The following is a 25018-nucleotide window of genomic DNA, read 5'->3' as shown; positions in this document are numbered from 1 at the left end:
ACGATTGCACACCAACAGAAGTATGGGAATATTGATCTAAATCATTTTAAAAGAGCAAAGTATGTACATGGAAATGATCAGTGACTGCATGATGGAGTGGATCAAATCGTCTCTACGCTAAAAATCACAATCTTGACCTTTGACCCACTATCCTCAACCTCTACTAAGATTGAGGTCCCTGTGCCTTGGTTATTCATTAATTATTGATCAGAATACAATTTTCAGCTTGAGGTCACAACGACCTTGACCTTTGGCCTCAAAATCAACAGGGTTTACCTGCTGGCCATTACCAACCTGCTAATCAAGTTCGAGGTCTATGGGCCAGTGTTCTTCAGTTACTGATCGGAAACCCTGGAGACGGACACGGCTGGATGCAGTAACACTTCTGTTTCATGTGATTGTTTCCTTCTTTTAAAGAAGCCCATAAGACGTGTAGTGTCCTATCCCTAATGGACACAGCCCCTAAACACAGCGATGTTCGCTCGGACAGACTGTACAATTACTGAAAATCGTTCTTAGAGGGCAAAAAAATATCAAGACCTCATCATTGTTAGTTTTTATTACTTAGCATCAATATTAAGCCAGTATAACAGTGCTTATCAATCTTAAACAAACATTGAAATGCATTGTGCATATACCTTGATTGGACAAGAAGATGTCAATATCTATGATGGGCCAAAATGTAAAGAACTTGAATAATTGTATTTGTTTCATATACAGCTTATCAAAAACATTGAACGATGTAATATACTAGCAGAATAAAATCATGGTGCTTGCAAAATCGCATAATTTCTTTCTAAAACTCAAGAAAGAAGCAACTTACTGGATAGTGTACACACACAAACATTAGTGATCTTGGAGGGTTATGCAAGTTTAGGAAATGCATTGCACTGTAATACTGGCTGGATGTATATAACACAGCCTCCAATAGCTATTTAAGGCTTGCATAGTAGAAAACTATTTCTCTTGTTACCTTCCATTTCTGTCCACTAACAGATCAAAAATATAAAAAATGGCACATAAAAACTACCTATATGCCTGTCTGTGCTTACAGAATATTTTATACAAGTTATACAAAAACAGTACAAATAAATAAAAAATAATATTATTCATTATATATATATATATATATAGATAGATATATATACATACAGTCAAGCCTTTAAGTATTTATGTAACACTAAGTCAAAGTCCAAATATCATAACTATGTATGCTTATTAAATTTTAATGCTATGGATATCGTAATGCAAAATTAGCAAACAAGGCAAAATATAATAACTAATTATGATATTTTAGCATCATCTTTGATAAAATGGTTCACCAAAACAAACACAACCACAGCATCAGGGGTTCTCATAGTGGGCAGTCAATACTGGAAAATAGCTAAAAAAGGAAATCATGCCAAAAGCAGCATAAAGATGCTGTTAAAGAAGCTAAGGTTGGTCTTGAAATTGTCATTTATATTAATTTCAAGGTTCTTCCTAATCTTTGTGATGTAAATGTTCATGCATAAAACTTTTAGAACTGCACAACAGTTGGAAGTTAAAAACTTTCAATCCTGGTTTCAGAATAAGGCCACACTAAATCTTTTCTATTTTCAGCGTAATCAGTGCACAGCCTTAGGTATTGGGCTTCGGGATAAAAAAACAACACATTTTTATATGATCAATAATCTTGCTGAATATTTTTAATTTCCCTTTACTGTAATTACTTTACTACAGAACACAGGTAAAAACAACATGCTTTCTACTTTGTGTTCTTTGCATTTGCTATCAGAATATGACGCATTCTGTGTGCTTCTAATGATCAACACACTTAAATACAAGTTTCATTTGAAATCATGGACTTCAGAGGCCCTGGTGTCTATATTCTACAAAGCATATCACTCATTTATTAAAAAAAAATGTAGGGAGACAGGTTATTTGTCTTTTAAGGATAGCTAGATAAGTTTTCAAACTAAGGGCATACATGAAACATAAATTCAATTTTGTATTGCCTGAATGAAGAACCCCTGTAGCATACTGTGCATGTTCCTAAACTTCAGAAAGAAACAAACAAATAATATGTATTAAGACATGCATATGCTCATATCATTCAGACATATGCAATATTTCGCAATAATTAAATGCCGAAGACTATTCACGCCATCACTCTATCAAGTAAATGGTTACCAAATATCGAATCGCCAATGACAATAACAATCCAGTAACAAGTATCAGAGATATTTTACCTTTCAAAGGCAACATAGCATTAGCAAAAAATGACAACAAAAATTCCAAGATCAATTGATATGAGAAATCATACATAATACACAAACTGTTGGACGGAATGTTTGTTAAATTACCTGAATAATGAAAAATATTGGTATATAATCAAATGTAAATCTAACAAAAGACTAAATATTAAGTTCAAAGGAATAGAATTGATCAGAGATTTCAAATCGTAAGACAAATATGTATATGAACATTGAATAAAAGAAAGTTTAAAAAAGATATACTCAGATCTAAGTAATCAAGCAAATAAATAAAGAAGTTCTAAAAATGCTGCAGTCAAATCCCAGAAAGCCTTAAACTTTCAATAACATTTCCCTAAATCTTAGGCGCTTTTGAAACAAAACATTTCAAGTTACTTATGGGTTGAATATCATAAGCTTGTCTGTTCTAAGCTTTTTGTTCCAAATTATACAATGTTCAAAGGTATTAAGGGTCGAATACCTTAAGCGAATCTATTTTATGCTTTTTGTTTCAAAGAACATACGACATTTTAAAGTACTAAGGATCTAAAACCTTAAGCGCATCTTTGTATGTTTTTTTATTAAAAGATTCATACTCTTTAAAGGGTCTAAAACAATGTATCCATATTTGTTGTATTCTTATTGTTTCAAAGAATGATATTTTTTGAGGTACCAGGGTTCCAATGCCTGTATTCTGTAATATTATTTTTACCAAATGTTCAACTCATTTTCTCCAAAGCAAAACACGGTTAACTCTTCTGAGATTTCAATATGATGCAGGATGCAGTTAAACTTACATGATCTTTGTTAGAATATTGAACCTGTCAGTAAAAACGATCATTTTTGATAACAAAAGGTCTTGATACAAAACAAAACTGAAAATTTAAATGAAAAAACAAAAAGGGCACCTTTCATTCTTGGGGTATCAATTAGATAATGCAAAAAAGAAAGATGACTGAAAAAAGCTACGCAATAGAATTTCATGATTTTTCTAAAAGCAAAAATTTACAATACAGACATCCATGAGGATTATCATTCCATTTCGACAGACTGACAATACTTTCCGAGAGAAAGAAAGGTACAGGATTCAGCCTCACAGATTTTCAAAACAGTGGCATTAAGCCACAATACACACACTAAGTTAAGTCTGAAAAATAAATAAAACTCTGTATTTACAAGTTGGCAAAAATGGGTCATTATTAGCATTATTTTAAATCTACACTTAATCTATACTTACCATGCACATATTTGACAAAAATCTATATTACAAAAACAGAATTACTAGTATATTATACACTGGCAAATATTCACTTGTAAATTAATAATCTATTATATATTTTATCTTACCAATAATGAGTCTGTCAAGTGCAGAAAACATTGAACCTAAATCTACTTGCAATGAAAAATCTATTTTACAAATAACTTCTGTTGTTATGGAAAAAAATATTATATACCAGATAGGTAATCTATAATTTCAGGATTAAAAAGCTGAACTGCCAATGGTTCACCAACATGACAAAAAATCAAAGAAAATTCAGGAAAAAGAAACAACAACAAAAAATATCACAGTTCTATGTAATCTAGAAGTTTATGCCTCTAAATAAGCACACCAAATTTCTATGCTAAATTTGATAGGACCATATAAATTCTGGTCCAATCTAGCTAATTTGGTCCCCTTTTCCGCAAAGTTTGCACTTAAATAAATAACAGATACACCATATCACTTCGTCTTCCTCTCTTCATGTATGTATCCACAGAGTAACAATAACATCTTTTAAATCCAGTGAGCATTACTATAAATTATATCCCTGCTGTATTATCAATACACAATCTGTGTACTTCAGATGATCTAGGTCCATAAATGCCACAACTCTAGTTTTCAGGTTTATGTATTGTCCCCGACATGAACTCCATTTAATGCTTTGTTCCGTGCATGAACTCACTTTTATTTGGTCCGGGCTTAAATTTACTTTTATTTGTCCCCGGCATGAACTAACTTCTATTAGTTCAAGGCATGAACTAATTTCTTTTTGTTTTCGGGCATGAACTTATTTCTGCTTGTTCCGAGCATAAATTAACTTTTATTTGTTCGGGCTGAACTAAAGTTTATTTGTTCTGGGTATTGACCCACGTATACGTCATATGCTAAGCAACAAAAGACAAGCACATACTTTCCCCCCATCTCTATCAACATAGTTCTCTTGGCACATTTATTCATTACCACAATTCCATCAGACTTCAGACTTTCGTTGCTCTTGCAAAATCTGCTTCTTGCGAAAAATCTTATTCATTGTTTGTACCGTATCATTCAGAAGACTATCAAACAATGTTTCCGTGAGCTGCATTTTCACTGCGAGCTCATCTTCATCATAATTAATCCATTCTGGCTCCTCCTCCCGTAATTCCTGAACCAGAATCGAGTCAACTAAATCCTTTTTCTTCCTTATTCCCCATTTGTTCTTCTCCATCCCCTTTTTAGCCCCATTAAGACCAAGAATGTCTACAACCGCTTTTTGCACCACAGGTTTCAGAATTTCAACCGTACTTGGTGGAGTTAATCCTCGATAAAACTTGTTCGCTTTCCGTTTTGGTTTATGCCAGGCTACAGGGGAATCATACTCCTCTTCCCGGTAAATATTTCGCATCACTTCTCCCGTTAAGTCAAACAAAAGTTTTTTGAACACACGACGACTGTTACTGATCAAGTCACTTCCTGTTTCTTCCTGCGTGTAAAATCCCTGCGAAGGTTGAAGATCGGTGAGCGATTCTCCGTATCTTCGTTGTTGCCAAAACTCATCAACTGCGTCACCAACGATTCCTGCCACTTCCTTTTCCTCGTGTGGAACGGCGTAAAATACCTCCTCAGCTAACTTCTTGTACTCCCTTGGAAGACCTGAAATAAGATTTTAATTTTTTAGAAAAATTGTTGACCTCATGATTTTCAATATTTCTCAATATGATTTAATTGAGACCTGAATTAAAAATTCCACGAAAGAGGATGTGTCACCAGGTTATAGGCTTAACCGATCATTGTCAAACAAAATGTTCACCATACTGACACCTTACACACTGTCTGGGATAGACACCAGATGGACACCTTACACACTGTCTGTTATAGACACCTTACACACTGTCTGGAATAGACACCTTACACACTGTCTGGAATAGCCAGACACCTTACACACTGTCTGGAATAGACACCTTACACACTGTCTGAAATAGACACCTTACACACTGTCTGGAATAGACACCTTACACACTGTCTGGAATAGACACCTTACACACTGTCTGGGATAGACACCAGATGGACACCTTACAGACTGTCTGGGATAGACACCTTACACACTGTCTGGAATAGACACCTTACACACTGTCTAGGATAGACACCAGATGGACACCTTACACACTGTCTGGGATAGACACCTTACACACTGTCTGGGAAAGACACCGGATAGACACCTTACACACTGTCTGGGATAGACACTGGATAGACACCTTACACACTGTCTGGGATAGACTCCTTACAAGATGTGGGATAGGATCTCAGACAACTTCCACTGTCTAGGATAGAATGCCCTAGTTTCTGGGATATGGTTCTGTATCCCTTTTCTTTGTATTACCGTAAGTCATCATCCTGACATCCCCCACAAATTTAAATACTACCATTTCAAAGCCTTATTTTAAAACTCCCAGTGTAAGCCAATCAGAGCCTACTATCTCTTACCTGCATCCTGTCCAGGGTAGGGTGGGGGGTCCTTTCTCTCAGGCCAGAAGTCGTCATCCTCAAATGTTCCACTCTCTTCGAGGGGCTTAAGGCTATCCTGCAAATACACAAGAAATGGCAGTTAGTTAACTATTTTTGAGGACTTGATTTGGACTCTTGATGAATTACAAAGATAACTGGGATTGAAATATAAGAGTTTCGAATGCATAAAGTAAAACCTTAATTTTCCTGCTTAGATTTACCAAAGTTACAGTCACAAATGAAATTAACTAAACTTTTTACAAAATTGACTTAAATCGATAAAATATTATGTTTAATTTTTAGAAATAATTTTTTTACTTCAATGACATTATTTATTATAATTTCAACTTCCTGGTCAGATACATTCCAGTTGTTATTCTGAAGTAACCCAAAAAAAATTATTAGCCCTTAGAATTTTTTTAATGAAAAACTCAATAAAACTAGTTTCTAACCTTAGGAGAATGCAGCCCCGGTACTGGTGACCCAGGTCTGGGTGGTCCCTCATGCTGGTCTGACCTATCTGGCTCATTAAGGACTCTTTCCAATTCAACTGGTCCCATTTCATCTTCAAATATTCCACTCTCTCTTGCATCTTCCTGGTCCTGGTCTCTTGCTCTACTGTCGTGATCTAACGGCTCTTCACCAATAAGGTCTAGGATATCTTTATCAAATTCATTTTCTTCTTCTTTTGTTAATTCTTGGACTTGACCTCTTTTTTTGTTATTTCGAATGTCTAGCATTTTATCAAAAGCCTCATTGACCATGTAATTAAGTGTATTGTCTGTACTGTGATCTACAGTGTTATCATTCACTTGTTGTGATGTAGGTCTTACATCAGCATCTGGGAGCTGATCAGATGTTTCTAAACGGAGGAAGTCTTCTAAGCCATCAATATCACCATTAGTTTCAGGATGTTCTTCAGCCATTGAAGTTGGTGGCGTTTTTGACTTTGGTTTTGGTGCAACTGGGGGACCCCTTTTTGTATTCCTATTTCCTAATGTCTGCATTTCATTTCTCAACAATTTATCCATCAACTGATCAGTAATTTTATCGGCCAGTTTTTCTTTATCAGCTTTAGCAGTTTCTTTATCCACTTGGACTTTAGCTGGTCTAGGTGATGGTTGGGGAGATTCCTCAAACAGTTCAACATTACTGGCAGCCTCATTCATAGCTTTAAGGAGTTCACCATCTTCTGTATTCACACTAGAGGTACTTTCAATACTGGCCCTGACATTAATATTATCATCTTCCACAATCTCATCTTCAATAAAGTGCTGAATATCATGCCCAGGAACTATCAAACCATGTTTCTTCTTACAATTAAAATATCGCACTCCATCTTCAATTCCATCATGCCGTCCTACTGGTTCCTCTAATTCCACGCCCGCCCATATTCCGGGAGCAAATTGAACATTTCCTTTAAACAATAAAGTACCAAATGATCTTTCCCCAGTTGGTGCAGTTACTGAAACCCTATCTCCAATCTCAAAGTCTCCAAGCGGATCGAAGAAATTACTCAATCTAGAGCTCTCACTTTGACCTCCAGGGGTGTCTTCCCGTGGTGAAGGAATTGGAGTCAATTCTTCAGGAGTTCCAAGCAAATCATCAATGTCTAAAATATTCTTATCAGTAAACACCTTAGCCGGTTTCGTGGTGACCTTAGGTTCACTAACATCTTCAGCTTCTACAAAGCCAGGTTGGTCAGCGATAACTGATGGAGATTTATCAGATTCAGATGTTTCATGTTCAGTGTATGTAGAAGACCTTTCGCTTCTACCACTTGATGGTCTTGATGACCCTACAATGGAAGATTTCTCCATATCTCCATCGCTCTCAATTTCAAACTGTTCGCTGTACAAATCATGCTTGCTTTCTGAGTCCAGCTTTTCTTTACCTCCAATCTTCAGATCTAGTTGTTTCACAAATGGTTCTGATGCAGACATGGATGGCAAGTGTTCAGTGATCGCCTCTGAAATTTCAGTACCTGATCTTCCAGTCAATGGCTTCGATTCAATATCATCAGCAATTTCACTAAGCTCACTCTTATTAAAACTCAGCTTCAATTTATCCTCTTTTGTTGCCGTATTCAAATGATCGGTTGCAGTAAAGTCTTCAGTGTAATCATAACCCACGGAGTCATCAACAGTTGGTTCCCTTTCATGTTTCTCAGACACATCATAGATGTCCTCTTTAACAGCAGACTTAAGATCAATCATAATTTCAGACTTATCTTCAGAAGCCTCAGAAGCAGCAGATATCAGTTCTTCATCTACTTCTTCTTCAATGTCTTCAGTTTTATCGATATCACTGACCAAATCTTTAATGCTCTGGACTTTCTCCTTATAGCTTGATTCAGATTGTTCGGACCTGGTGGTTATTGATTCGCTGCCTTCGGAAATTCGATCCAAGGATTTTTGAGACTTCACTGGGGTAGTTTGCAAAGTGGGAGAAGCTTTAGGCGGGGTCTGTTTGGACTCTGAAAAAGTACTTTGATGTATTTGTACACTGTATAGAAACTGATGACTGCAAGAATTTAATAGAATTTGCTGAGTGACAGCATTAAGCTATTTTTAAAACTGAAACTCATTCCAACAGGCTGTTACACCAAACTAAGAAATATACATCACATTTACACAGATTTTTAACTTGTTATATGTTATAAAAGTGATGAACAATGGTTTTTAAGAATTAAGAATTGAAGGTTAAAGAATCAGACAAATTTTCATGGTCCTTGAAATTTCCTTATCAAACATACACATACCATCAATACTAGCGGGCGACACATGTGTGGAATCTGGCCCACTGCTATCCAGGTCAGGTCTTTGTTTTCTGGGTGTGGTTTTCGGGCTCACTTGGGGCTTCTTGATCTGTGGGCGTACGGCGGTGGGCGATGGCTGGTCTTGGGCAATCTCCCGCTTCAGTTCCACTTTAAGGGATTTAATCTGTTTGTCATATGACTGAAAAAGAAAAGGTTTAATGAAGTTATGAAAATTCATTTAATGCTTTTCTGCGATGTATTAAAAAGAAAAGTGGAATAATTCCTGATAAAGGCACAGTTTGAAAAGTCAGTTGATCAAAATATATTTTCACTGGTACTTTTTTTTTCTTTTAGCTTCTTTTTGTGAAACAAACATAAACGTACAACACGTTTTTTGGAAAATTAGTGACATCATTTAAGGTGTGACACCAATATTACAATCATATGCTTTATTTAGTTTTAATCATTACAGGCAAATGAGTAAAACATGAAAATGCTACGGCGCTCATTCAATACAGCTTTTGGTACTCACTCAGTGCAATATATATCGATCTTACACTGAAAAAACAATTATCCTCTATTTTTTTGCATCAACCTATATTGCGCTCCTTTAACCAATCACCAGCAAGTTCAGTACCTCCAGCTGTTTCTTCAATGTCTCCTCCTTTGTTTTCAGGTCCTCCTTCTTGCGTTTCTTTCTCTCTATCTTCAGTCTCTCCGCCTCTGATTTACGCTTCTTGAGCTCCTCGTTTAATGCTCGAATACGCCCCTCGAAATCACTCAACTCCGATGTGGACTCTGAAATAACAGGATAAGGTTATTCTAGGAGTATTCATTTGTTTTCAACTTTGTTGTCTTATCTTGCATCTGATAGAAAAGTTACTTATTCTGAGAGTCCACAGATTTCATACTCCCAAGTTTCTTGCTTGGTGGCATATTACAGTATCTGACCCCAAAAATAGGCCAGTTCAATAACAGCTCAAATGGCCATAATTCAGGGATGTGATTGACCTGGCAGCTAGAAGGTTCAAACCATTTCAGATATGGATTCTGTGGGTGCCTTTGGCCCCTAATGGGTTCAAAGAGGGTAAGGCACACTGCCGCAGAAGCAAAACCAGGTTTTTTGAAGCCCATTTGAGGGCTCCCGATTTTAAATCTGAAGCAAACTGGAGTGTCAATACTTACACCAATTAAAGAAACAACCAAAAGCAATCAGTTATCTTTTTTTCAGTTTTTTTTTAGAATTACAGTTGAACACCACTTTTCACAAACACCGTTTATCCGAAATTATCGCTATTTCGAAAATATTTTTCAGTCCCGATTTTATTCCTTCAGTGTTAAACTAAATTTTTAATCTTTAATCCGAAATCGTTAGTCCAAAATCATCCCATAGTTTTTCACATCATACTGCGAATGCACTCGGGCATAGGCTTCAGGAAACAATGGAGCGCAATTAGCGCTTGTTAAATAATGACATTTAGCACGCGTATGTAAAACAATAATTCAACAAAAAAATTTGTATATGAAATATCACTCCAACCAAATGTATTGTATTGGTAACGTGTAACCAACATTGTAATCTGCAAAACTTTGTCTATAATATGCGAACGCTGTCATTACCTGAAAATTTAAATCCGAAATATCACTAAATTTTGGGGTCCCTACGATTTTGGGTTAACGGTGTTCTACGGTATACTAAAATATTATGGAAGGATAAAATGACGAGCCTGTTAAAAGCCCTTTCCAAACCTTTCATATAAAATTATAAGAAATACCACTAAACTTACTTGTATCAGAGAATGAGTCCTCTGATTCACTTTCAGAATTTCTGCTGGCATGTGTCCGTAGTTTAGTTCTTGGAGACCGGGGAGAGGACAGACTCATCTTCTTTAGACTGTCTAGCGGGGAACGATTTCCTATAATTGAGCATGTTCTGTTAGTTACTATCAGTGAATGAGTCCCATTTGTAGGGCAAGAAAATTGTTTTTTGTCAAAATTGAGTTATTTACAAATTTCTAATAAAAGGCCAATGATCTGCATAATAAGTTATAAAATAAATTAAAATAAAGGTGTGACAAAAACTTATATAGCTGAAATTCAGCTATTTTGTGAAATCCTGAGTTGTGACATAGGTCTTTTCTGGTCATCAAAGGATATCACTGTCTTTACAGGAGCCATGTTCATACCTTTCTTGTTATTTGCCCTGCTCGTTGTTTTGGTGTGGGTGGTCGTGACGGTGTCTTCGAAAGTCTCGTTACCATAGCTGTTGGTCATCGTGTCGTCACTGGACTCATTTGTCCTGTAAAATGAAAGTATTACATGTTCACCGAAATATTTACCAGAAAGAGCATTATGCATACCAAGTCAGCCCGAACAAATTTGATTGAGATCAAATGAATACTAAGTACTAACATTGATACAGGTCGCTTATACAAATGCATACATTTAAGTTTTACAGAAAAAAATAGTACTGAGATATTTTAAAAAGGGAGTTAGACTTTTTCTCATGGAACAGTGTTGTTTGTTTTTCATTTTATGGACTGGACATGAATTATTTTTACCTAACAATTTAATAATATTTGCTAATTTCCATTCCCAGTCCCATAAAACATAAAATCTTTAACGTCTTTTGTTTAATGACCCTGTAGCAGTAACTGTTGGATTTTTTAAAATTTTTACTTCTGTTTATTTCAAAGCCCCTCTACACACTTCTTGTAATCACTGCCTACAGAATGAATATCCGAGCATTCACTCCCACATAAGTGAATGCTGACTACCTACAGCACGGAATTTCGTATCTTCAAAACAATTAGATTTTCTACATTTGTTTGTTATACAAGTAATTATGGTTAAGATAAGCTATTAACAACAAGCCTCCCTTAACATATTTTCAAAAAGGTATCAACCATAATATAGATTAAACACGATTTTACTTCAAACCGTTTTTCTACTTCAGTTCCCTCCTTAGAAGGATTTTTTTTAAATGAGCCACCCCTTTTAAGCTGTTAGAGCAAAATATTACCATAGTTATACACACCTTTTATAATCACTGCTAACAGAATGAATATCAGAGCTTTCACTCCCACTCCTGTTATGCTGTTTCAGGTTTGAAGCATCATTCATCATACGCGAGTGTTTATCCTCCATGCTAGCAGACGGGAGGTCTTCCTTGATGGTCGTGTAGAGGGATTCATCACGTGCCGTTGTGATGTTCTCTGAGACCACAGTGCTGTCCCGATCAACAGTGTGGGAGACAGAAGCAGTCTTTATGGTGGAATCTGAAAATTAGGCATTATGGTCAAATCATGATTTTGAGAAGAAAAAATGACATGGTCACATTAAGCATGCCATTTGTTTCACTTTAAATGATGAAGAAAAAAAGTTATCTTGGTTTTAAGTCTTAATACGAAGCAAAATGCTGCCTTCCGACGTAGCATCTATGACATAATTTATCACGTGGTATACACAAACTGTAGTTTTTCATCCAGATGCAGGTATGTATATATTTTTACTAACTTTCTTGAAAGCACAATCTTAAAACCAGCAGAGACAGAAATTTGATAAGTCAATGCTTACTTGTCCCAAAGATCCAAAATTATATAGTAACATCAAACTGAAATCCAACTTTTAGTTGTGACGCTGCTGTCTGACGCTGTGTTGTCTCTTACAAATATATTTTCACAGAAAACCATTATATGGATAACCAATCTGTATCAATAAACGAAATTAACCCTTTGGCTGAACCATTGTACCGTTTGGTTGAAGGTTTTTCTGTATAATCTTTTGAAACTGCTGCCTGACACTTTGGTGTCTCTTGCAAATATATTATCCCAGTAAAATATTACAAGGGGAATAAATAATCAGTACCACAAAACAAAACCCACCTTTTGTTGTGCCATTGTCCCGCTTGGTGGAAGGTTTTTCTGTATCATCTCTCGAGACTGCAGCCACACTTTGGGAAGTCTCTTTCTTGCTCACATATTTCTTCTCTTTGCTATCCCAGACTGGAAAGAAAATATAAAATATGAAATTAATTTTTATAATTACCATGGGCATCTTAAGAACTTATTTCAGCATTCCTTATCTAACTAGAGATTGCTTTTTTGAAAAAGCGCATGTCTCCCCCATTGTGTGGTCGTAGGTGAGAAATAATCAATGATGGATCCCAAAATCAATAGGGGCCATCAACTAGTCATGACTAACTGGCATACCAAGTATGAAGTTCCTGGGTGTAAACGTTCTTGAGTTATTGAGCAGAAACCGGTTCTTCACCTCAAGGTCAGTGACCTTGACCTTTGACCAACTGATTGCAAAATCAACTAGACATCATGACCAACCTCACTTCAAAGTTTGGTGAACCTAGATCAAAGCATTCTCCTGATATTGCACGGAAATATTTTTTTACATTAGAGGTCACAGCGACGTTGACCTTTGACCTTGTGACCCCCCAAAATATAGGAGTTTTCTAAACCTCATGATCAACCTCCCTACCAAGTTTGGTGAACCTAGGTCAAACCATTCTCAAGATATTGAGCGGAAATGTTTTTTACATTGGGGGTCGCCGCGACCTTGACCTTTGACCTAGTGACCCCAAAAACAATAGGGATCTTCTACACCTCATGACCAACCTCCCTACCAAGTTTGGTGAACCTAGGTCAAACCGTTCTCAAGATTTTGAGCAGAAATGTTTTTTATATTGGGGGTCGCCGCGACCTTGACCTTTGACCTAGTGACCCCAAAAACAATAGGGATCCTCTACACCTCACGACCAACCTCCCTACCAAGTTTGGTGAACCTAGGTCAAACCATTGTCAAGATATTGAGCGGAAATGTTTTTTACATTGGGGGTCGCCGCGACCTTGACCTTTGACCTAGTGACCCCAAAAACAATAGGGATCCTCTACACCTCACGACCAACCTCCCTACCAAGTTTGGTGAACCTAGGTCAAACCATTCTCAAGATATTGAGCGGAAATGTTTTTTACATTGGGGGTCGCCGCGACCTTGGCCTTTGACCTAGTGACCCCAAAAACAATAGGGATCCTCTACACCTCACGACCAACCTCCCTACCAAGTTTGGTGAACCTAGGTCAAACCGTTCTCAAGATTTTGAGCAGAAATGTTTTTTATATTGGGGGTCGCCGCGACCTTGACCTTTGACCTAGTGACCCCAAAAACAATAGGGATCCTCTACACCTCACGACCAACCTCCCTACCAAGTTTGGTGAACCTAGGTCAAACCATTGTCAAGATATTGAGCGGAAATGTTTTTTACATTGGGGGTCGCCGCGACCTTGACCTTTGACCTAGTGACCCCAAAAACAATAGGGATCCTCTACACCTCACGACCAACCTCCCTACCAAGTTTGGTGAACCTAGGTCAAACCATTCTCAAGATATTGAGCGGAAATGTTTTTTACATTGGGGGTCGCCGCGACCTTGGCCTTTGACCTAGTGACCCCAAAAACAATAGGGATCCTCTACACCTCACGACCAACCTCCCTACCAAGTTTGGTGAACCTAGGTCAAACCATTCTCAAGATATTGAGCGGAAATGTTTTTTACATTGGGGGTCGCCGCGACCTTGACCTTTGACCTAGTGACCCCAAAAACAATAGGGATCTTCTACACCTCACGACCAACCTCCCTACCAAGTTTGGTGAACCTAGGTCAAACCATTGTCAAGATATTGAGCGGAAATGTTTTTTACATTGGGGTCGCCGCGACCTTGACCTTTGACCTAGTGACCCCAAAAACAATAGGGATCTTCTACACCTCATGACCAACCTCCCTACCAAGTTTGGTGATCCTAGGTCATGCGGTTTTCCAGTTATCGATCGGAAACGAAGTGTGACGTACGGACGGACTGACGGACTGACGGACTGACGGACTACCGGACTACCGGACTGACGGACAGGGCAAAAACAATATGTCTCCCCCAGAGAGGGGGAGACATAATTATTCCTTGTGAATACATTCATTCTGTATGTGTATTGTTTGAAAGCAAAGCATATATCCAAACACAGCTGCCACAGTCAAATTGAGACAATTCATTGACAGACCTTACTGTCAACAATAAAAAACATCCTATAAGCAATATTCACTTTTCCAGAACTCAGTTATACAGTATTTTTATTAAGGACCAACAAAGAATATTCCACAATTCCAAAAGATTGGACGATAAAAGACTGAAAGTTAGACGCAGCCAGGGATTCAGTTTGCACCTTTTAGAGCCCTTTTCTCGAGCTTGAACACCCTGTTCTCCTCGTTGTCCAGCATCTTCTTCCATTTCAACAGGTCCTCCGCATTCTTCCTCCGCTCCATAAGTCTCTGTTGTCTGGCGGTAAGGTTCCTGGAAAATTGAATTTCTTTATTAGGCCACGCCAATATATATTTTTTATAAAAATATTTTTTTTGCCAAAAAAAAAAAGCGTCAATTTGCCAAAATGTTCTTTTTTTGATTACATTTTAGTATAAAAACAGGATACACAGAACAGCCAAACAGTTTTGCTTGTTTTATAAAACCCTTAAAAACCAACCTTAAAATCATATCAAATATTTTCAATAGAACACCACCCTATAAAATCAAACCACTCACTTCTCATCAAGCTGGTATTTTTTCATATCTTTTATCTCGTGCTTGTTTTTACGGGCCAAAGACTTTGGATCCGTGTAAATCTCCGAGTCCGACTTGTAGTCCTTCTTCTTCTCAACATCAGAACCCCCGTCCAGCTGAAATATGAAAAAATTTACATGATACTTTGACTATTTATTCGTTTCTTAAAATGTTGAATAAGGCTCTTGTAGCTTTCTCAAAACCTGAACCAGCGTCAAGCTAAAAATTTGAAGACATCATCTTTTTAAAACTTCTAAGGGCTAGATTTTCTGTACAAGAAACTGGTCAATTTACGGCAATGCTAATTTGATATTTCAATAATGTAAACAAAAATAATTTAGTTTGTGCCACTCATTTTGTGTTTAAGTGGAATTCTTGATTAGATATATATATATATACGTATATACTACATACTTTCGTGCGCTCATTGAATAGATGATCCAACGGTCATCTTTTTTCAAAATACAAATAAAACAGGCATACTACATCAGTAGTTGAAATTAGCACTTGCTCATACTTGGTTTAATATAGCAGAGCTTGATGATTTTATTTTAAAGGCAAACACTCGAGAAATAATTCAGACTTGTTAATCCAAAATTCTGTACAGGGTCAATTAACACACTAAATTTTCCTTCAGCAACGCAGACAATAGAGTCAGAGAGAACACACATAGTAGGAAGGCAAGACAGAGGATACATGGTTAGCCAATTCTCACATTACAAAAGCAAACTTTTGACCACACATGAAATAGTAAGTTGAGATAAAAAAATATTCAAAACATACAAATTGACCATCATATATGATCAATGATCAGTTTATGCTAAAAAAATCACACTGTCTGCATCAACATTCTGACTTGATATATTATATAGTTTAGAGTAAACGTTTCTGGTAATCAATTAATGAAACAGAGCCCTCACAATTAAACACAAGCTATATGTAGCTTAGAGAAGAGGAAAATTATCAAGCAGGCCAATATTGTCCACAGACAGCAAGACTTCAAGTTTTATTTTAAGATAGGTTAAGATTCAAGCACAATTTAAGCAACACTCACAGAGCTTACTTCAGCCTCAATGTGAACCATGCTAGGCCACCCCAGTCTCCCTTTGCAGATAAGCAAGATAGTGTTTAAGTTAGTGATATTAAGCTAAGTTAAGAGTCAAGCACAATTCAAGCAACACTCACAGAGCTTACTTCAGCCTCGGTGTGCACCTCGCTAGGCCGCCCCAGTCGCCCTTTGCCGATAAGCAAGATAGTGTTTAAGTTAGAGATATTAAGCTAAGTTTAGAGTCAAGCACAAATCAAGCAACACTCACAGAGCTTACTTCAGCCTCGGTGTGCACCTCGCTAGGCCGCCCCAGTCGCCCTTTGCCGATAAGGGGTCCCCGGGCATTACGTGATGCCTGACGTTTGCTAATCTCCTCGTAGAGTTTACGCTGTCTCTCCTTAGCTGCTGCCTTGCTTTCTTCTCTTAGTCGCTTGATTTCTTCTTGTTGTTCCTGGATCGTAAAATATATTTAAGTATTTGTTGCTTACATCATGTAAAAGCATCTAGTGAAAACTGGACAGAAACTATAATCAATATTGGCAATAATAAGAGAGGTGATTTCAATCAATCATGGATTTCAAAATTGAAACTTATGCATGTAGAAGATATGGAAAAGTTCATACAGTATGTCATCTATTTCACTGGTATTAAAATATATATCTCCCATCTTTTTACAGTTAGCAATCATCAACTTTTGAAAACCAGAAAGTTAGTCTTTAGTTTAATGCTAAACAGAAATTCAATATTAACATACTGTATGTCCCAGACATTTAATGTGCAAACTATTTTCCATACACCGATGGGATGACACATTAGCTGCCAGACTATTTATCATACTTTTTCTTACTTATTTCCCTACACTTACAGCCCCTTTTTGTAAATATTGACATGAAATAAAACATACTTGTAGACATAAATACATATAAATTGTTCATACCTGAAGCTTCAACTTAAGTCCCCGTTGTCTTTTCTTAATCTGTGGGAAAGAGTCGTCCGCCCCTTTGTTTCGTCTCTGTTGCTTCTGCTGCTCAAGCCACTGTAATTCTGCCTTTGTTTTTTCCACCAGGGCACTCTCTCGCAGTTTAAGAAGAGAAGCCTACAAAAACAATATGCAAGTCAACATTTATACTTAAAATTGTTTCTGGCAAAAGTAACTCATAAACAGTAATAGTAAATTTCTTTTACATTTAAAAAACTCTAAAAGTGGTCTAGTGGTATAGGTGTCCACCTCTCACTAAAGAGGTTGTGGGTTCAATCCCAACCAGGATGACAATGGTCTAGAGGTCTAGGTGTCAACCTGTCACTTAAGAAGCTGCGGGTTCAATCCCAACCAGGTTGATAGTGGTACAGTGTTTTGATCGCGTGGTATAAGTGACCCCCACACAAGAGGTACTGTCTCTCACCAAAAGACGTTTTGAGTATGATCCTTTTTCATAGCCTCTACAACTACCTGGTAGAACCAATGTTTCTACCAAGGAAAACTAGTGTAAACAAAAGATTTTAGTTGATATCTAGCCACATACCTGGTGTTGAGCGCGGACCTCTTCCTCTTTCATAAACTGTTTAACCATCTCCTCTGTGAACTTGTCGAAACCCTCCTCCCCAGCAAACAGTGAATGTAGGTCCTTCAGATGTGTCGAAGACGCTGGAAGAAGCAACAGACTTTGTGGAAAATCTTCCCCGGCAAAGAGCAAGTGTACAGTTTTATGAAATGTAGAGATATACATGAATGTTTAAACATGTCCCTGCTAAAACCCTCTACACCAGCAAGCATTGAGTGTAGATACTTCATGTATGTTTAAGAGTCTATAAATATCATAAGGTTAGTACAATCATTCGGCAGCATTATGGAAATGGGGCCGGGCCTGTCTGATAAGGAATAATGTGAAATTTTCACTTCAATTGGGAATTCCAATTTTGCCCAGAAATAAATGAGAACAAATTTCCAGTATTTATTTCGGTTTGGATCAAAAAAGTTCATGAAATAGTTAAAAAAAAATTTTTTTATCAAAACAAAAATTGGGAATTCCATATTTACATTTGGGAAAAAGTAAATAATTCAGCAATGGGAAAGGGGAAGTACTTCCTAAAATTGGTCGGGGAAAAAACACTGCACTTGTAAATCACTTTCATATTTCATTCTTAGTTTCTAACACAAACTCACCTTCAGAAGTCACAGACTCGTTATCTGAATGTTGATGGTGTGTTTTCACCCTGTTTCTGTGTGACTTGGAAGGCAGTATGATACTGAAGGATTTCTCCTCTCTCTCATCCTCCGTCATAGTCTCATCTATACTGTAGTCATCTGCAAGTACACAAGAATTCCAATACAGAGCCGTGCTTTCTTGCTTATACAAAATACATGTTAAAATACAATAAACATTGATAACATTTTGAATATTCTTATACCACCATAGGTAATTGCATGCCACCAATGCAAGTAATTGTAGTACTTTTTTGTAATTGTACATTCCTGTGAAGTTTTATTGATATCTGATTAAATGAGACAGGTACATTTACAATATGGTACCAAATTCTAGCATTGTAATGGTATGTTTGAAGAATCCCCTCAAAGGATGTGCTGATACAGTGATAATGTCCTTAACCTGTCCTTTAGTCAATTAATGTAAGAATATACTTTGACAAATCTAACAATATTTCATGTGACAACATTAAGAGAGGCAAATCATGTAAGATTCCAATGAAAGAAATTTGAAGACATTTTAAGCTAATTTTTAATATATATAATTAATTTATTTGTATCGACAGAATAGATAAAAAATAGATTCTGATAAGTAAAAATCTCCCAAAACCAAGTTCTGCTGACCTAGACTCTCTGTATCATCATTCTCATTCCCTTCATCTGAGCGCCGTTTGACAGAGGTTTTGGGCCGGGCCCCCTCTCCCACCCCAGGGACAGCTTTCACAGCCTTTGTGAGGGCTTTCACAGCGGCTGTCTGACTCTCAATCAGTTTTCTTGTCACCTCAGGAATGGATGTAGCACCTTCCTCACGGACCTGAAAATAAAACGCCAATGTGAATGTTACTGAGGGTGGTAATCTCTGGGGGAAAGACACTTTTGAATGACACCTCCGGCCTACAAAAGCAAATTTACCCTTTTGGGGTCCAAATTAGTAAAAAAAGACACCCACCCATATACTTAGAAATTAATTGCCTTCTCCCTGAGGGTTATGCATTTAACTGGAATAGCCCTGATTCAGTCATATATATGGGGAATTTATGCAATAAGCAAAACGATTCTTAAGTAACCAGTAAATCAATGATATTGCAGTATTCTTTCTGTTTTCAGTTATGCATAAATTCTCATGTCAGAAAGGTGATCTGTAATCTGAGCAAGCTACTATTCAATAAGTGGATGAATTAAAGGGATATTTCAATATATGAACTCTTCATTACATGTAACTCATACATTGCATTGGTTGTGTATTGTTTCATTGGCGTAGGAAGTGGGTGAAGTAACTTTGACTCATATTTTTTTTAACTTGTATTTACTTTGTTTAAGGTATAAATGCAATACAAAGCATTATGCAATAAACTTCTGAACTTCAAAATTAAGTGTTATTTTCTGAGATTTTAAGAATGCATTAAAACAATAACACAAATCAAGCAATTAACAACAAAAGACAAGGTACTCTATACACATACCTTGGCAATTTCATCAGCGGTCTTAAACACTGTTTCAGATGCTCTTTTGCGATAGTCCTCCAGCTGTTTTGTGGATTCATTGGCCTCTGCCTTGGCTTTTAGCTGGATTTCTTTCATCTGTTGGTCATGAGCTTGCTGCTTCGCCTGCATAAATGTAAGGATGATCATAGAGATTTTAGATAATTTTTCAGTACACAAATATCTGATTTTCCATCTGGAATACCCTACCAATGGATGGATATAATTCTTCAACACCATATCAACAAACTTTCAGCAAGTGATAATATGGTTAGTCAATATTGAAAGGCATAATCACAAAATAATTTCAAAAACCATATCTGAAATCACCAAAAAAAAAGAGTTGAAATAGATCAATTCACCTTCAGCATTTCAGCAGTGTTGCACCATAGCAGAGCAGATGCCTACATTCTATCCACCCAAGTCAACAGTTTTATTTGAGATACAAATGATCTACATACAAATACCTACCAACTCAATTTTACACAATCTGGTATCAATTACCTTGAGCATTTGAGCTAGTGAAACAGTCTCCTGCTGGGCCATTGCCACTGCCCTTGTCCGATCCACCGACGATAGCTGTTTTATCGACATCTCCATGCTCTCAAGGTCATTAAGGGCATTGTAGAACTTCTGCTCTAGGGAGTTTGGTGAGAGGCGGGGTGCTTGGGCAGGTTCAGAGTCCAAGGGGTTGGGGCGCTCTGCACGGGGTGTGACTTCCTCCTTAAATTTTATAGTATTTTATTAGACACAAGGAATCAGAAGCGGCATACGCACACCTATGACAATGTTTGTGTGGGTATTCCCATTTCAGCAAGGGGTGTAACTCAGCGGTTTTAGAGAGGGTTATTTGATTTGGATGTGTATGCATTTTTGAGTTTCTGTGAGATGGCCAAGTTTAAAACTTCTGTACCTCAGGCAGTGACAATGCTACAAAATCTACAATAATTTAACTTCTTTTTAATTTTTCTAGATAGTCAGAAGAACTTTTAAATAAAATATATTTTATCTTTTGGGCAAAGCACTTTTATTTTTAGTTATGAGTTATGACAATGAAATTTAATCAGTTGATAACACATGCTAATTCTTCCTCAACAACAGTACAACAAGTACTTTTATTACCTGAGAAATATCTTCCCCCATGCTAGAATCCATTTCCGGTGACATTCTGTCTGGTTTACGAGACATGGAAGATTTCTGTGGTGCGGATCTCTGACTGGTGACCGCACTTTTCTGACTTGCAACGGGGGCTGATGTTTCTACACTTCTGGCTCTCGATGCTGCTATGTCTTCACTGTAAATTCACCAAATTACCTCCAATTAAAGATCAATGTCACTTGATAATTAAAGTTAACATTGGTGAAATATTGTATGATGTGCTTATATGTTTAAATAATATAAGTCCTGCTAAAAGCAGTAAGTGTTGTCTGAAATCTTGTTAAGAATACTGTTGATCATACATGTTTCCTTGAAAGTTCCTGAGCAATACAGACTTGAAAGTTCCTGAGCAATACAGACTTGAAAGTTCCTGAGCAATACAGACTTGAAAGTTAACAAAGTTCAGAACAAATGGGCCAATATTTCATTAAGTATAAAATTTTAAATATGCATTTACATTAATATAACGATGGAGTTTTCATGTAAATTATCCCTTGTAATGTTTCAGACATGCAAAGAACAAATGTTTAAATTATAGTAAACATTGTACAGGTCTTTGTTTTATTTCTCACTTGCATTTTTCTGTGTCATACAAAAAAATCGACAAAAGGAATATTCAAGTCTTTGACAAGTCTCAGAGGTTCTAACAGCTGGCCCCATTTCTCGAAACTTCTTAAGCTTTATAGGCTTAAGTAGCTTTTTTTCAATTAGACAAAACACAAACTTAAGTGTGATTTTGGTAAATAAAATATGGTTTATTGTGATAACCTTAACAGTAATTCATATTTAAAGTCAAGTCACTCTTACTGCAGTTGATATTTTGCGAATTAAAGACAAAGTAAAATAGTGAGATTAGCTTAATCCTGTTATAAGGGACTTAAGAGGTTTTGAGAAACTTGGGCCAGGTAAATAGCTGGGGGTCTGTTTGAGTATGAGGGATTCATGGTGGAAGCAAGGCTAAGGGGCCTAGACCCTTTTTGATTTTTTTTCCATGACCCTTTTTGATTTTTTTTCCAAAGTGATTTTTATTCATTTCAAGGTTTTTCCTACTGCTTTTTGATGCAGTCCAAAATGAAATGTTCTGATTGCAGAACTTTAAAAACATTACAGGGAAGACTTTCTCCAGGATAAAAGGGACATAAAATGTTACCTTTCGAAAGTTTGTGTATATGACTCCTCCCCAAGGGTGTCTTCATCGTCCTCTGACCTGTCCTCATACCTCGCTGTACCTCGGGACCTGAAACATTTAATCAGAAATCTGAAATTTTAAATCTAGGACCTTAATTTTTGGATTATACAAGTATTGGATGAGTGATGCAGGGTTCGAATTTAGACTCGCATACTCGCAAAATGCGAGCGGCATTTGGAAATTGCGAGTGACTTTTATTCAAGCTCGCAAAATTCTGCGAGTGGCTTTTTCTAGACCACAAAATGTTAAACGGAAAGTAGAATAAACATGAACTTAATTCCGCTATGTAGTCGAGTGTAAACAGCCTATAAGTGGCATGTTTACACTACCGGTATAAAGAAGACAGTACGTAGTCACGCTCTAGTAGGTTTTCAAAAATAGAACAAATACGGAAAAGGCCGAGTTTTATCTAGAATCTTTCCGGGATGCTCCAAGGCGTGCATAATACAAAGTAAATACGAATGACGTAATTATCACCTAGCTCAATCATTGGCTAAATTTAGCGCTTTTGCGCACTATATGTAAACCCCATCATCCTTTAAATACATTTCCGCCCAACTGTCAAAATGAATAGACTTCGTTGATCGATATATTTCATGGTCCAAAGTATCCACGCTACATTAACTGTTGCTTTTTTATTTTAAATTTATTATTTTATTGTTTTTAATACTTATAGACTTAATGAAATCTGTAGAGTGCTTGTCGAATGGGTATTAAATTACCCGATGGCGAGGGTAAATGTACAAAGTGAACAATGTCAAATTATTGGACAGCTTTGTTATCAAAAAGCTGCCAGCATCAGACGAGTCTTTCCATACCCCCCAAATAGAATAAGCCATCAACAAGTTCGAGTAGTCGAGTCACTCAAGATTGATACTTTTTAATATTCATAATATGTCTTAGGTGTTAATTTCTACTTCAATTAGACAATATTATAAGGAAATAAAGCAAATAATAAAATTGCAAGCTGATTTGTCATTTTGCGAGTTGCCTCAAAATGCACTCGCAAAATTTTGCGAGTGCTCCTCAAAGTTAAATTCGAACCCTGTGATGAATATTTCAAAGAATCTTTGATTTTTACTTTAAATCTTGTGTTTCTCAAAATCATTAAGACAATACTCAGATATTATGCACCTAATCTGTATCAGAAATCAAAGCTGTGAAGAATACATTAGTTAAAGTCTATTAAAATGAAATATTCATATTGTCTTTGAGCATTTTTCTGCATGAACCTACTTTGATTTCAGCCCAGGACTTTGACTGCGTAGGGACTCTGACACTGTTTGCCCCATTCCATCAGCAGGCGACCTACTTCTGATCGCAGGACCCCTGGAAGCCCGGACTGATGGTATAGGCTTGCTACTGGTCGGGGTTTGGGTTGCGGGCTTGGTTTCAGGCTCTGAGTTGGGGATGGGGGATTTCCGTCTTGTAGTTGACATGGGCTCTCTCCCTGGCCTCACCACTGACGGAAGAAGGAAATATTTTGTTATTTGGTTTTCCCTATTATTTGTTACCATTTCATCAATTTGCCATTAAAGTATAGAATAAAGGTATTTTTTCGTATGATAATTTCAACTATATACTATCAGCAGGGATGCCAACACAAATTTGTTAAAAAAGAGGAACCAGTATGAAATTAAGAGTATCCAGATCACACTATTTACTAAAGATAAATTTTTGTATAGATCAGATAAAAGGCAATAATTTTAATTTTAAAGTTTTGTGGCCAAAAAAGAGGAAATCAGCTTAAAAGAGGAAAATTGGCATCACTTTATCAGATATGTAGTATTCATACAAAATCCATACTATTTTATAGAGGGTCTACCTCTGGAAAGTTTCTTAAAATGAAGCTTAAATATGTACATCTAAATTCGGAAATAACAGTTGTTATAGATTAAAAAATTTACATTCATAGTTCAATCTTAAGCTTTGAATGCCATATTTAAGATATATCAAACATTTCACATTCTTTACTTCAAGCAGCTTTAACAAACTATAAAAGCCACACTTACTTCTTTCCTGATGTCGGCGAGAATATATACTGAACACATTGTAGTCGTCGGGTGTGGTTTCATCCCAGGAGTTAGCTACCCTGGGAGCTGGGTGCTGGGAGGGGCGGGGGATGGAGGGGGGCTGGCTGCTTGAGGGGTCAGGCCGGGATGAGGAGTGGTAGTCTGTCTTACGTAGCCCTGTACCAATCTGAAACAGAAAATGAACCTGCAGTTTGTAATTCAGTGGAAACAGGAGCCCCACAATTGGATGATAATGCCCATCAGTTTGTTTCAGGCATCACAGGGGCATAATTTTACAATTATTTAGCCAAAATTATCCGACCTGCCTGCACAGGGGTGTTTTGTCAAAGTGAATATGTTTAACATTTGTTTCAAGGAAATATCTTTAACAGTGTTCAAGTTAGCGGCAATATTAAAGTTTAAGCATGAAGGTGATTATAACACGGCAGATGACTATTAAGGTACAACACAAAGGCTAGGATTCTTTTAGAAATAGACCGCAAAAAACTAACACACCTGGAAGGGAAGAAGTCCAAAGATATGTCTATTTTTATGTACAATATTTATCTATAAC

General features: G+C 36.9%; 1 protein-coding gene across 5 annotated transcripts in view; it reads right to left on the bottom strand.

Moving 5' to 3' along the window:
• Positions 1-544: 544 nt before the first annotated feature.
• LOC128223836 (centrosome-associated protein 350-like) overlaps positions 545-25018 on the bottom strand; it is a 108560-nt gene continuing 84086 nt past the window's right edge. For 4 of the 5 annotated variants that reach the window (XM_052933254.1, XM_052933255.1, XM_052933258.1 and 1 more), the window contains 22 exons: positions 24445-24631; positions 23669-23894; positions 22394-22480; positions 21208-21379; positions 20590-20808; positions 20068-20211; positions 19229-19418; positions 18566-18706; positions 17925-18046; positions 17339-17497; positions 16670-16852; positions 15336-15469; positions 14962-15089; positions 12622-12741; positions 11775-12015; positions 10924-11036; positions 10525-10653; positions 9375-9535; positions 8741-8936; positions 6432-8455; positions 5959-6055; positions 545-5127 (listed from right to left, as the gene is read on the bottom strand). In XM_052933254.1, coding sequence (XP_052789214.1) covers positions 4466-5127; positions 5959-6055; positions 6432-8455; positions 8741-8936; positions 9375-9535; positions 10525-10653; positions 10924-11036; positions 11775-12015; positions 12622-12741; positions 14962-15089; positions 15336-15469; positions 16670-16852; positions 17339-17497; positions 17925-18046; positions 18566-18706; positions 19229-19418; positions 20068-20211; positions 20590-20808; positions 21208-21379; positions 22394-22480; positions 23669-23894; positions 24445-24631 — 5835 coding nt within the window. In that variant the 3' untranslated portion in view covers positions 545-4465. The remainder of the gene's footprint in view (positions 5128-5958; positions 6056-6431; positions 8456-8740; positions 8937-9374; positions 9536-10524; positions 10654-10923; positions 11037-11774; positions 12016-12621; positions 12742-14961; positions 15090-15335; positions 15470-16669; positions 16853-17338; positions 17498-17924; positions 18047-18565; positions 18707-19228; positions 19419-20067; positions 20212-20589; positions 20809-21207; positions 21380-22393; positions 22481-23668; positions 23895-24444; positions 24632-25018) is intronic. The other variant, XM_052933256.1, reaches the window with a different exon arrangement.

This window comes from Mya arenaria, chromosome 17 (assembly GCF_026914265.1).
Source record: "Mya arenaria isolate MELC-2E11 chromosome 17, ASM2691426v1".
In the NCBI taxonomy this organism is placed as follows: domain Eukaryota; kingdom Metazoa; phylum Mollusca; class Bivalvia; order Myida; family Myidae; genus Mya; species Mya arenaria.
This window is presented reverse-complemented; position numbering and strand designations above follow the sequence as displayed.